The sequence below is a fragment of the Medicago truncatula genome, chromosome 3 (genome assembly GCF_003473485.1).
Source record: "Medicago truncatula cultivar Jemalong A17 chromosome 3, MtrunA17r5.0-ANR, whole genome shotgun sequence".
Classification (NCBI taxonomy): Eukaryota; Viridiplantae; Streptophyta; class Magnoliopsida; order Fabales; family Fabaceae; genus Medicago; species Medicago truncatula.
Window position 1 is genome coordinate 55,921,868 of NC_053044.1, and position 14,358 is coordinate 55,936,225.

General features: G+C 31.9%; 1 protein-coding gene across 2 annotated transcripts; it reads right to left on the bottom strand.

Moving 5' to 3' along the window:
- Positions 1-6,821: 6,821 nt before the first annotated feature.
- On the bottom strand, positions 6,822-11,874 carry LOC25490216 (transcription factor bHLH110). 2 transcript variants are annotated; one of them, XM_013606697.3, is made up of 7 exons: positions 11,469-11,874; positions 10,390-11,134; positions 9,778-9,918; positions 8,680-8,745; positions 8,297-8,362; positions 7,603-7,662; positions 6,822-7,202 (listed from the first exon to the last, which is right to left on the bottom strand). In XM_013606697.3, the coding sequence occupies exons 1-7, from the start codon at positions 11,600-11,602 to the stop codon at positions 7,050-7,052; spliced, it is 1,365 nt and encodes a 454-aa protein (XP_013462151.1). In that variant the 5' UTR covers positions 11,603-11,874; the 3' UTR covers positions 6,822-7,049. The 2 variants fall into 2 exon arrangements, with proteins under 2 accessions (XP_013462151.1, XP_024634224.1); XM_024778456.2 differs by having other exon boundaries at positions 7,122-7,263.
- Positions 11,875-14,358: the final 2,484 nt, after the last annotated feature.

Sequence of the window (14,358 nt, forward strand, 5' to 3'; positions counted from 1 at the left end):
CGCAAGTTTCTAACAAATGAACGTCTTGTTTTACTTTCTTTACCAAAAGTGTCATCCCCAGCGTAGCTGTTCCAGAGATGTCACCAATCAAACATTTCAAGTGGCAAGTCCCAACCAACGGACAACTTGCATCTCACTTTTACCTTATTTCAAGTGGCAAGCCCCAACCAACGAACAGCTTGCATTTATCTCTTTACTTTATGACAAGTGACAAGTCCCAACCAACGAACAGCTTGCATTTATCTCTTTACCTTATAACAAGTCACCAAGTCCACCAGCGGATGCTTGAGTTCACCCTTTTATCTCGTTTCAAACTATCAAAGTCCACCAACGGACCGCTTGAGGTTACCCTTTTATCTTGTTTTTTCCATTTGTCTTCGTACGACTATCTTACGGATAGTAGACAACGTCTGATTTCGTCTTACCATTTTACGACTACCATACGAGTAGTAGGTAATCTATGTCATTTGTCTTCCTACGACTATCTTACGGATAGTAGACAATGTCTTGTTTCGTCTTACCTTCATACGACTACCATACGGGTAGTAGGTAATCTATGTCATTTGTCTTCATACGACTATGTTACGGATAGTAGACAATGTCTTCTGTGTCTTACCTTCATACGACTATCTTACGGGTGGTAGGTAATCTCATTTATTCGTCTTTATACGGCTATCTTACAGATAGTGGACAATGTTTTCTTTCATCTTGCCTTCATACAACTATCATACGGGTAGTAAGGTAATACAACTCATGTCAATCTTTTATCTTTATGCCCAGCGACCGATTCCAACAAACGAATAGCCTATGCCAATATTTTTTACCTTCCGAGCGACTAGTCCAACAAACGAACAACTCATGTCAATCTTTTATCTTTATGCCCAGCAAACAGTTCCAACCAACGAACAGCCTGTGACAAGTGGCCAATTTCGACCAACAAATAACTTGTATCCTTCTATTATTTCATTTTCAAAACCAAGTCCACAAATGGACATTGGAGTCCGAACCATTGCACTTTGTTTCGAGATATCGAGACGATGAGGAACAACCATTTTCCCCAGTGAAACCAGATTCCCCAGTAAAGTCGGATCCCTTTCTTCGAAGAATTTGGGTATCCCAGTGTCTTTTCATTCCAGTCGAGCCGTCTTTGTCATCATGCATTCATAATTAAATCATGAGCATTCATAAACATCATAGGTCAAAATTGGTGCACTTTTTGTATTTAAGTCTCTTCGGCTCGTCGAGTCAAAGATTTTACCTTCGAATCACTGAGCGAAGAAACTTAAATAGGGGCATCTGTCATACCCCAAATTTTGACCTAAGGTCCTACCGACACACGTCTCCGAACTCGGATCAGACTCACATTTCAGTGAAAAATTCGGCAGGGAGGTATTTTGAAATACCTCATAAAGTTCCGAATCGGACCCTCTTCTCTCAGTCTTTAATTATTTATTTCCATCTTTTATTTTTTTTATTTGTTTATTTTATTTTAGAATTCTAATTTTAATTTTAGTCCAAGATTAGATTAAATTTTCCTTTTTTATTTATTTTATTTAAAACCAAAAAATATAGATATAATCCTTTTATTATTAATTTTTCTTTTTATTAAATCCCAAAATTGTCCAAAGTCCCAAAAATGTCCATGAGTCCCAAGAACAGTCCAGGTTCATGCGTAACAAATCACAAACCATCATCCTCATCCTCATCCAGTCTGTTACGCGCCTATCTCCGTCTCAATCTCCTAAAATCTGCAATTTTTGTAACAAATCCTTGTCCCCAAACAGCACTATAAATACATAACCTGCATAACAAAGAGAACATACAACAGAACACGGGAAAGACAAAACAGCAGAGAAGCCAAGGCAACAACAGCAGCGCGCACAAAGAAGCCAGAATCACACAGGAAATACCGCAGAACACAGAGGAACACAGAAGAGCAGCAAGCATAGAGAGCCAGCACGCATACGGCATCGCACAACAGAAGAAGGGGGCACGCACGAAAAAGCCAGAGCACGCAAGAAGCAAAACCAGCAAGGAACAACATCAACTCGAAACCACAACTACAACACATCCGTTGCCGTCACCAACAACAGCAAACAACCGGGTTTATCAAAAGGTAAAACAGGTGGTAATTCACGTTTTTTGTAGATCTAGGTCTGTTGGCTTACCTATTAAATTTTTTAAGTTCAGAATCAAGTAGAGGAGAAAAGAACAAGCAGAAAGAACCTAAAAAATCAAAAAAAATAAGTTGTTAGGGTTCCGGCGCGGTGGCGCCGCCGCACTGGCCGGCCAACCACCGCCGGAACCCCCTTACCTCCACCGGAGAGGACGAAGGAATTTAGAGAGAAGGGAGAGGTTTGGATTTTTAGAGAGAGAAAGGGATGTAAGAAATGAAGAAAAAAAAACCTACAACCCTTATATACTCTTCAAACCGGGTCGCCCATGACCCATGACCCGCGGCCCGGTTCGTTTCCTTAAGCCCAATTCTTTTTTTTTTGCTTTCTGCACACCCCCGTTTACCACTGCACCCCACCATGTGTTTGGACCCTTTTTTATTTCTTTTTCGTATTTTTTTTTTTTTTTTAGCATTTTAATTTTATTGCAGACCTTAGAATGTAAATAGGCTTTTTATGTAATAGTCATAGATTTTATATTTCTAACTTAGGGTAGCCGCGCTTTTATTCTTTATGCTCCGTTAGTTTATATATTTTATTCAAAAATCACAAAAACATGCAAATAACCAAAAAATCACAAAAAAAACATTTTTCCATAATAAACCTTGATCCTAAATCAAGTGATCGTCCTTTTTTTCATTTTATTTTCTCAATCAAATATCAATCAATTTAATCATACTTCGAGTTATCTTTTTTTTAATAAAAAACACAAACAAATTCTTATTTGCCACTTGGCTTTTATCTTTAAAACCTTTTTCAAAAACTAATAAAAAAACACAAAACCAATCAAACGTTGTTTTCTACCCCGAACTACGAGGTTTTGATCCTTCACGGGTACGTAGGCAGAGGACACTCGTCCTTCCAAACAATAAAAAATGTAGATAAATTAGGTCTCACTTTATTTTCTTTCTCATCACATTAATTCCTTCTTTTCAAAAGCAAGCAAGTTATAGCACATTAAATTAAATAAAACCAAGAGGTTCCCGTAGAGTACTGCGGACATAGAGGGTGTTAATACCTTCCCTTTATGTAACTAACCCCCGAACCCTAAATCTTTTCAAATAGGGGTAGTTTGAACTTTTTCCCCTTTTCTCAATAAAATTAAATGTTCAGTCGTGAAATAATTAGTGAGTCAAAAGCTAATCAAATAGCCTTGATCTCCGAAAAATGACGCGACATACGTTAATAAAAAAAATTATATAATTAAATGTACAATATAATTGTAACCATTTTTTTAATATGCAAGTATATTAACAAACACAAGAAACCAGACTCGTAACACATTAATATAAATATAAATAATATTGACGATTAAGAGAGTGGTCATTAGTCAATTACATACGCAATATATACTAAAAAGAGCACCATTAGTGCTATACATCAATGCTACACTATATCCAAAAGGAACTTGTTAGTGTTATACTATATCGATCCAAAAAAGAATCATTATATCCAAAAAAAGAACACATCAGTACTAAGAGTTAACACTAACAAGTAACTAACGTTTACATCTCCTCTCCTCCATTCCCATCATCAAGATACAAATCAACTTTCAAATCCGGTCATCCAAAGACAACTCTGCTAACTCAATTCCAACACCATCAAGCGGTTCATGCGCATCTCCACTAATGTCCCACATTCTTGATTGTCCTTTCTTATATCCATCTTATTTCCTTGACAATAGTCGAAGATTAATATGCACATAAACCAAATCTTCTACCCTTTTTGGATCCATTTTGTTTCTTTTTCAAGTATGGATAAAAGAGAAAGTACTCAAATTTCTCTCACAACAGGAGGAAGAACAATGTTGCACAAGAAGCTTTAAAGCAAGCTTTTGGATGGTTCGACGGTGGCCAAAGTGGACGGTGACCACTTTGGAAGAAAAAGTTGAAACCCTAATTTCTTAGTAAGGGAAAGATGCAATTGGTTGTGTGGTGTGGTGTGGGTCGTACTGGCACCAAAGAAAGATAAAGGAAATGTATATATATTATAGTAATATAATGTTTTTATTCTTATTTTTTACACAAAAAAAAAAAACAGAAATCAAAATAATATAAAAAACACAAGTATCCGTGTGTATCGGGATGTATCGAAAAGTATCGGATAATTATTTTTTTGAAAAATAAAATTTAATATTTGGATACTCTTCGGATACGTATCGGGAAATATCGGGCCGGTATCGGTGCAGGATACGCAGGGATACAGTACATCATCCATTTTTAAGTATCGGGGCTTCACAGCACACATGTCTTTTGTTGTTTGGGAAGAAGGGGGAAGTTGTGAAGAGTCGAGGAATTAAGTTTGTTGTTCAACTTTATTTCAGATACTATTTTTCAATTATAATTGTAGCAGCAAAATAAAGTTCTGTATTTCGTTATTATACTATTTTTTTTTGTAGTTATAATATATCATCTGGTTTTGAATAAGATATTTGTAATCAATTTTTCTAAATCCATATCCAAGGTCAAATCAGTGAAACCTCCTGCACATGGTTTAATCACGCTTCAACAAACAATAATTGATAAAATTGGTTCAATTCCGACTCATCAATTTGATTATAATGTTATCGGCATATATAACCAATCGATGATTTGAACATTTTTTTTACTTTAATTTTAGGTATGTTTGATCCAAATTGTGAAAGATTTGTAGTTGCCAGCTTCGATAAATTTGTGAAGTAAATAACTTCTTTTGACAGAAAACAAAATGATTCGTTCAAACTATATTCAACATCACAAAAAAATGTAAAAATAAATCTGAAAAATTCACAACAGTTAATAACATATAAATTCTTAAAAAAAAAAAAACAGTTAATAACATATAAAGGAAAATGTCTAAAAATAATATGATAAATTTAAATTGATTGATTGGAATAATATGTATTCGGATCTACAAAGTTGGCATCTTAGTTGTTGATGGAATCAATTGAAATCCATATTTTAATATGAATCAAGAACATGACAATGTCACATCCAGGCAATGATTACAAGAAAAAACCAAGATCATTGCAAAGATCACTTATTTAGATTAAAATTATTCGGATTTACACGTTACGTTCGAATTGTTGATGGAATCGAGTGAAATTTATATTTTAATATGAATCAAACAACATGACAACATCACATTTAGGCGACGACTTACAAGAAAAAATGGAGATTTGTGCAAAGATCACTTGTTTAGATTAAAATATGAAGAAAAAAGATGTAGAATTGTGTGATTTCGGATTAAAAATTGGCAACAAGATTTCGGATTAAAAATTGACTATAAACGAGAAAACTAGAACCTGCTTATCGGGGATGAAGAATAAGTTCGGTTTGTGAAGTAAATAAAACTAAATTTTATATATATACACCCTTAATTATGAGAAAAATCGAAGAAAAGTAGATACAAAGTGGAAATACTACTAACAAATATGGACCGAAGCTATTTACAAGGAGGGTTAACTTGAATGATTAGGGTATATCGCTTAGTCGGTTGAAAGATACAAATTATGGTTCCAGAAAGCAAATCAATATTATATTTATTTTTACATCACAATTAATGAAATCTATTTTTACGTTGCAATGAAAACATTGTTTACATTCATCGAATTTTGTTGACATTGCTTCATCACATTATTCAAAACTAATCAACAATGCAACACATAAGGGCATTTGTTTATATCTAAAAAAATAATTATCATATTAGCCAAAATCGATAAATAAGTGATTTAAAGACAAAAGTTTCGCTATGTCGATTCGATAGAAGATTAGGCGAGCATTATTACTGTCAAATAAGAGTCGGTCGATTCATTGTCAAGTCTATTGAGGAATATGGAACATGTGGGTCAAATTTAGTCAAAGCAAGTGGAAGTAGACAATGAGGTAACTAACTCGAGCTCATTTTTGTAGCGTCACTAACGGTAAGGAATGATGGGCACTGACACACATTTCAAGGGGTGGTGCGCACATTAGACTCTATCAATAGATCTCGTTGCGAAATGGAGAGCTAACAACCAAACGTGGGGAGCCACTTGCCCCTTTCCTACGGGAGAAAACCTACGCACTACTTACATAAATAGTCGAGCAAGGCTAAACATTGTAAACCATTTTATTTATGCATTAAGAAATAGGTTTGCCTATAAATACTCATCTCATACAATTTCACAAGACACACACACATCAATCAAACTCAATTTCTTTGTGCAATTATGTTCTTTTAAATTTTTGTCTTAATCTTTATACATTTCTTAGTTCAGCAGTTAAAAACCACAAAAACAATGTACTTAATGCTCTATTGAAGTAGTTAACAAACCAATAGTTGGGGACATAGCTACTTCCTCTGCGGAATCACTTGAAGAAATAAAATCACAGCTGAGGACTATCAAGACCATTTAAAAAGGTTTATATTAGACACACCCTTAATTAAATGAGGCTAAACATGTTTTTTTAAATAAAAAATACACATTATAAATTATAATTTTTTTTTATAAACAAGATCATAATTAATTTCCAAAAATTTCTCCGATGATAAGACCAGAGCTATTAATAAACAATGGGTGATCTTGGGTATTCTCGCGAGTTCAGTTGGCATGGACAATGCATAATATATGCAAGGTTTAGGGTTTGAATCACGGCCACCACAAAAAAAAAAAAAAAAAAAAATAGGTGACAAAACGTACATGCAATTTAATTAAGGGTGCAAGATTTCTTAAAAAAAACGTACAAGATGTTTAATTTAATGGATCAAACTTGGCCATCATTGACTCTTACGAAGGAAGATCAAGTTTGCGCCATTAAACATGGATACAATTGGATTTGTTTTTAACTCCTAACTTCCATTTGAAAGATCATTTGGTTTTTAATTCAAATAAGATATTACTAGTACTAGAAATATTTAAGCTGGTCCACCAAAGTTTGGGCGTTGTTGCCACACCTCAGTGCTGCCATCACCGGCTATATATGACATGCATGACAATGGCACGAGACAGAGGCCTCGACTTCTCAGATCTTGTTTTGGTTCTCCCTTTGTGTCACCTTTGGCTGAACCCTAACAATATGAATATGAAGCAATTAAGAAGCAATTAATATTCAATCTCAATGACCAACACCTGTTCACATACAGAAAATAGAAATCTTCTTTAGTCGAGAGTTGAGGACAAGAAAATATGGAACTCTCAAAACCATTCAAAAGTGGATCAGCCATGGACCATGCTTAAAATATGAAATATGCATTTTTTATTTTTTTTTAAATGATAGATGTTAGCAATTAATTGCTAGGTTAGTTTTTCTTCTACAATTGGTTTATTAAATTCAAGACTTGCAACCCTTATTCTCCTTTTCAAATTGGTTGAACTATTTAACCTCATTGTATGAAATATGAAATATGCATGTATAGTGGATTCAAATCCTTGCAGATGTAGAATAATATATAGCAATAGAATCCTTACCCCTTGAATCACTCTATTGTTTTGGTTCTGGGACGACTTCATATAAGGAACACTCAGTGTCTGCATGATGAAGAGTTAATGTAAAAATTAAGTAGTTGGAACAAAGTCATTTTGCAATGCATATGACCTAAAAAATGAAGTAGGACATGGATTTGGAGAGTTCAGAAGTGTTTTGAACAAATTTTTTTATCTCTTTTCCTCTTTCTGTAATATACAATCCAAAATAAAGAAAATAATTATATGTATTTTCAGTGAACGCGTAACATAAACTCAATCCAAAAATTATCTTACTATTCAAATGAGATGATAAATTATGTCTACTTTTCCTTTCTCCCTCCTCCCATAACACGCAATGAAAGCATAAGCGAAACTACGGGACCTAATAATTAAGCCTTTCATTTTAAAATAAATGTCACTATTCTCTAAGTATTATTTAAAATAATTAAGCCCTTCATTTTAAATACTGGTAAAATTGTACCATCTATGTCTACCACTCTCAAAGTATTATTTCTAAGTAGCATTTAGTAGAAAGGACATCGATATTTTTTTCAATTGTGACAATAGAAAAGATATTGATAGTTAATAAAGATAATTTGGTAAAATAACTATTATTTTTTTTTAAAATTATTGTAATTTTTAACATGTGTAACAACTTAGCAAAACATTTATTTTAAAATAGGAGTAACCGAAGTACCTCGACTTGACCTTGAAGGAATTTGATGTATCCAATCGCTTCCATAAGTACCGATGCTGTGTCAGTCTGTAACATCCAATTCATCATATGATTTTCAAATTATTGTAACACGTATATAGTCCGTGTTAACGGCCATTGGAATAATAATTTTATCAGATTAATTTTACTAAATATTTTTTCGGGAAATATTCAGAGCATATTAACATAAATAAAATTGTTCCCTAAAAAAAACATAAATAAAATTGTAAAAATAAGAATCTCATGTTGTCTGTATTTATTATCTCAACACAACTTTGGAGTATATTGTCCATATATGTACCTTGAAATTAAGTACTAATATTGCAACATGCTATGATTGAAGAAGTGTTTACTTAATATTGTACCTTTCCAAAAGGAGCCACTAACTGCTGTAGAGCCGCAATCCTATCTCCTAATTTTTCTTTCCTAACCTGAAGTATTAAATTCCAAAAAGAAAGAAAAAAACATCAATGCAACAACGATTAAGGTGTGTCTGAAAGAACCAAGTTTACGTCAACATAATTGGGATGTCGATTTTAAAATAAAAAATAAAAAATAATTGGGAAGTCTATGTGTTACCATGATGCAATCTTCCCTAGTTTTGTCAAATATATAAATATAAGTTTCCATGATTAAACAATTAAACAAAGTTTTCATGATTAAAAAAGACATGATTGGTAAAATAAAATAAAAAATCCACCATATGCTTATAACTCATTATTTTATACCAGCTTATGACTTATTTTTCATGCTATTTCAATTAGCATTTTCCCAATTATAACTTACAGCTCATCATTTTTTGTGTTGTTTTCACCCTTGTAGTTTTAAATAAAACTCTTTTTTTATCCTTTATAATTTATTATGATTTAAAATAAAATAAGTGTTTAATTGTAGTTTTAATCCCATTATTTTACCAATTTCTAAATTTTGGTTAAATCAACAATTTTGGTTCCCCTTATGTCTAACTCAATAATTTTAGTTCCTTAATTAGTTTTGTTGATTTTGGAAATTAAACTCTTATTTCTTCCCTTACGTTGATGTGACACACTTTAATATTGATAGTTGATAATTTAATTAAAGTATATACTCCTGTTTATGAATTATTTTATTTTTCAATTCTAGACACATCTTATGCTTGACTGACTTCTTAATTTATATATATTTTATTTGATTTCTTAAAAAAAATCATCGAGTATACTAATTTATTCTTAAAATGATATTTATTTTAAAGTATCCTTATTAGCAAGTATAATACAACGAATAAGAATACTTGAATGAGTTTATAAAAAAAAAAGAATACCTTGAATGAGAAAAAATAACTAAAATGACAAATAATGTTACAAACATGACACTTAATATTTAAAATTTTGGATATATCCCCTTAAAAAAAATGAATTTTGGATATATAATAATTCAGATTAATTGCACGATATTATATCAGATATTGTTTCTTCTTAAAATACCTTAAAGGGTGGGCATGAAGGACGTGATTCTGATGAAGATCGTGATTTCTTCAACGCCGTTTGAGATTGAGAAACCTTTGACTCCATCAAGGTGCACCCTCTCTTTGTTTCTGCCGCACCATTGCTGAATAGTGATGGCTTCTTTAATTTTGCAACAAAAAATAGTAAAAATTATTAGTCCAATATTATTAAAGAAAAAAAGGAAGAAAGAAACCAAAAGGAAAGTGAAAAAGACGATAAAATTCTGATTAAAGATATATGTATCATGTCAAAAAGAGAAAACTGTTTCTCATTGCCACAAGTTAATTAACAAACAAATTATTGCAAAAGGGTAACTTTTTTTCATCAAAAGATAACTTATCCACTTGCTCTACTAGCTAGTCAACTTCATTATAATTAGTAGTATTTTCTTATATTTTGAAGATCATTCTTAATAGTATCTTATATAGTTTTGTACAATAAGGTAGTGTAAAAAAAATATTGAAGGTGGTATAAAAAAACTGAATATCACCTTGCTTATTTACATGCACGCATACGTATGGCGTAAAGAAAAATTTAATCGGAAAAATAAAAATAAAAAAATGAAAAGAAGAAAGGAAAAAAAATACTGACATGAATAGAGTTAGTAGAAGAGGACATGTTCGTGGGGTGGTGGTGTTGCATAGGATGAAGATGAAAAGAAAGGTTGTCATGATCATGAGTAGTAAATCTACTATGATGATGGTCTTGTAAATTAGCACTAAATGATGTTGATGAATTAGTTAATAGATCTAATGACTGCATGTTCATATCCAAGGATGTGGTAGCAGACGAAGACGAGTAATGGTTCAAGTTTGATATATCGATGCTCGGGTGAATCTGGCTACTAATATTATTGTTGCCTCTACTTGGAGTTGGAATACTTGTGTCTCCAAAGTTAGGATAATTTTCAGCGTTATAAAATTCTCCTCCTGTAAAAAGTGTCTTGAGCATGAGAGCATTCATATCCTTGTGCTCGTCAATATTATTATTCTTCATCTCTGTTGAATTTGTTGTGGAAGGATCAAGTATTCGATAACATTCCATGCTGGAATTAGGAGCAGTGTAATTAAGCATTTCAGTGAATTTGGGGAAATTAGCAAATGAGATCTCTTCCTTTATAGTACTATTCTTGGAAAACTCTGAATCTAAGTTGTTGTTATGATTGAACTGTTTGCTGTTTAAGCAGCTCTCTTCGGCAGCAACATCACTTGTCCATTGATGACTATGATGATAACCTAAATCATGATTCATATAATTGTTCTTGTGTGTTAAAGATGATCTTGATCTGGTATTAGCTTCTTGGAGGTTATTTGAGTTGATGTTGCCTGCATTATTCCTATAGATAGATGTATAAACAAGGTTAGAAAAAAGAAATTAAGAGAAAATAGGACACCATGTAGTATATATATCACTTTATCTTGAGCAAAGACAAATCAAACCCTAGTTTAGTCAAAATATATATATATAAGTATAGTATATTTCACAAACACAGAAAAAATTTATAGAATTATTACAACAATAAATGATCATCTAGTTAATTCTACAGGATAGAGAGTTCCACATCGTTAATGATAACATGAGATTAAAAAATAAAAAGAGATTGAGAAGAAATGAAAAAATTAGCTTCATGCATATATATAGGAAATAATTAAAACTAAGAAGTGACTTACAAAGTGATGTTTGGGGTCCAAGAGTGGGTGGTGGTGGTTCCTCCAACTGTATAGGATGGGGTACTGGATAAAGAAGAAACAGGAGGAGGAGGAGGAGGTTGGTCTTGGAGATGATGGAGATTTGTAGATTCCATAATGATAAAATTTATAATTGCATATACTAATTAAGTTGTTAATTAAAAGGAAAAATGAAGAGGATCAAGCTAAAGGTGTTGGTTGAAAATCCCAAGATGAGTATTAGCTAGCAATAAGGTATAGAAGTGAATGGAATCTCTAGTACAGTATTGAAAGGAACACAGTTCCAGGTGACACCCACATACCTCGGTTCTTTGCCCCCACTTTTTTCTTGGGTTTCCTCTTTACTCTTTCAAGTTTTCATCTTTTTAAAGTATCCTTGAAAAGGAAGTAAGAGAATGATGAGTATTTGTATTTCAATTTCATATATTTCAATTCATATACCCATACCATACCATACCATACCTTTCTCTCTCTCACTTTTAATAATTATTTAGTTTCCTTTCAGGCCTCCCCACACTTTATTCATCCCTTTTTCTCTCTTGCAGCTTTGAGTCTATAAATAAATATATACACATAAACAATTAAATAATTTTTGTCCTTTATCAAACCCACTTTTTTTCTTTCAATTTTCTGCTGGATCATCACTCTCCAACTATGTGCCTCTGATCAGCCAATTACAGGAAAACTATTAGAGTCTCCCTACGCTATGATTAAAAATATTGCATGTCCCTTAGATCCCAAGGCTTCAACAAAGCTCTGCTATTTGAAATCATAGCAACCACGCTCTTGCTAGCTATATTGTTTTCTTTCTTTATTTACACCCCACATGTCCAAAACCAAGCGTTTGGTTCTTGGATTACCGACTCAACAGTGTCAAATTTTTAGAAAACTTATGCATGCAAAGAGAGATTCCCGACTCGAATTTAGGTAACAATAAAGAATTCCAACCTAACAATCTCAATATTGACAGTTTTGAATTGTGTCTTAACAGCATAACAATGTCAATTTAATTTTTATTTCGGTGGTGTTTAGGGTTCGAACCCCAAACCTTACATTTATTAACTGAGCTAAATTCACAGGGACCAATGTATATTTTATTTTATTTTTATTTTTTTTAGCGAATGACAATTTAATAAACGTTATGCATAATGTTCCTCTTTATATACAAAAAATATATTAATGACTAAAGATAAGACCTAAGAGAATTGTTGTTGACACATATGTATTGGCTGAGAAACACGAGTAATTTACTCAAATACCCCTCGGCAATTAACTGCCGAATTATGGAACCGGCTGCAGTTAACTATCGAGGAAAACTTCGGCAGTAAACTACGAACGAAAACTGAAAACTTCGGCAGTTAACTGCTGCCGAGGAAACCTCAAATCTGTTTTTTTTTTTTGACAAAAACCATAAATTGTCATTAATAATATTTATTGATTTTGAATGTTCCAATCATTATTTTGTACGTTTCAAACAATTGCAGTATTATATATATATATATATATATATATATATATATATATATATATATATATATATATATATATCTTAATAAGAATATCATTTAAATCTTGACCAAAAAAATAAAGAGCATTTAAGTACTCAAAAAACATTTCAATAAGTGTAAAAATTAAGCATTTGAATATTGTTTTGCACAATTAAATAAAAAAAAAATCTTTGTGCACAATTATTTTAATGTAGAAAATATAACAACATATTATACCTTAAAAAAAAATCGTTGTGCGCAATTATTTTAACGATTTTTTTATTATTATTTTTATTTAAGTAATGTGCAAAACAATATTCAAATGCTTAATTTTTACACTGATTTAAATGTTATTCTTATTAAGATATATACGCATAAGTATAACACTGCAATTGTTTGAAACGTACCAAAATAATGATTGAAACATTCAAAATCAATAAATATTATTAATGACAATTTATGGTTTTTGTCAAAAAAAAAAAACAGGTTTGAGGTTTCCTCGGCAGTGAACTGTCGAAGTTTTCCTCGATAGTTAACTGCCGAGGAGCATTTGGGTAAATCACTCGTGTTTCTCAGCCAATGTATATGTGTCAACAACAATTCTCAAGACCTAAAAAACAATTTACAGGTGACACTACCACACAAAAAACTAAGATACAAGCGTGGTGAACGATAATTCTAATAAAAAATAATGTTATTACTTGAAAAATCCGAGACTAATTTTGACGGGTTCTTTTGTAGGCTTTGTCTAACATGTAAAAGTAAAATATTTGTGCACCATGCATAAGTTAATTTTCAACAATTTGATCAATAAATCATATCATTTTTAATTTAACGGTGGAATTTCTTGATCCAATTGTGAAAATAATTGAATGCATAATGTAAGACTTATCCTTTCTTCTGCATCATAGACTTGATCTCTTTTGTAATTTTATGATCATTGACCTTTTTTTTTTTTTTTTTTTTACTTTAATCGATTTTATGTCCACAGCTTCATATGCAACACCAAGATCATTCTAACAAAACTTCAATATCCAATTATTTTGGCTATGATAATAATATCAATATGAAGAAGAAAAAAAATTAAAATTGTTTATGTTAATTTATCAAAAAAAGTTTATGTTAAAATGATAAAGCCACTTAACGTTGAATGATGTGATAAATTATTACAGATTAGATCGTGTCATCATCCAATTGTTGTTGTGCCCTTGACCTTTTTTGACCTGGTATGACTACAAATAATTTGTTTATCTTTTTGTCGAGGGAAACAAATAATTTGTCAATAGAACTTGGACTATAATATGATTTGTTTTCAAAAAAATGGAAAAGGTTAAAAGAATATTAAAATATGTGCAAGCTTTATTAACGGACCTCAGCTGTTCCTT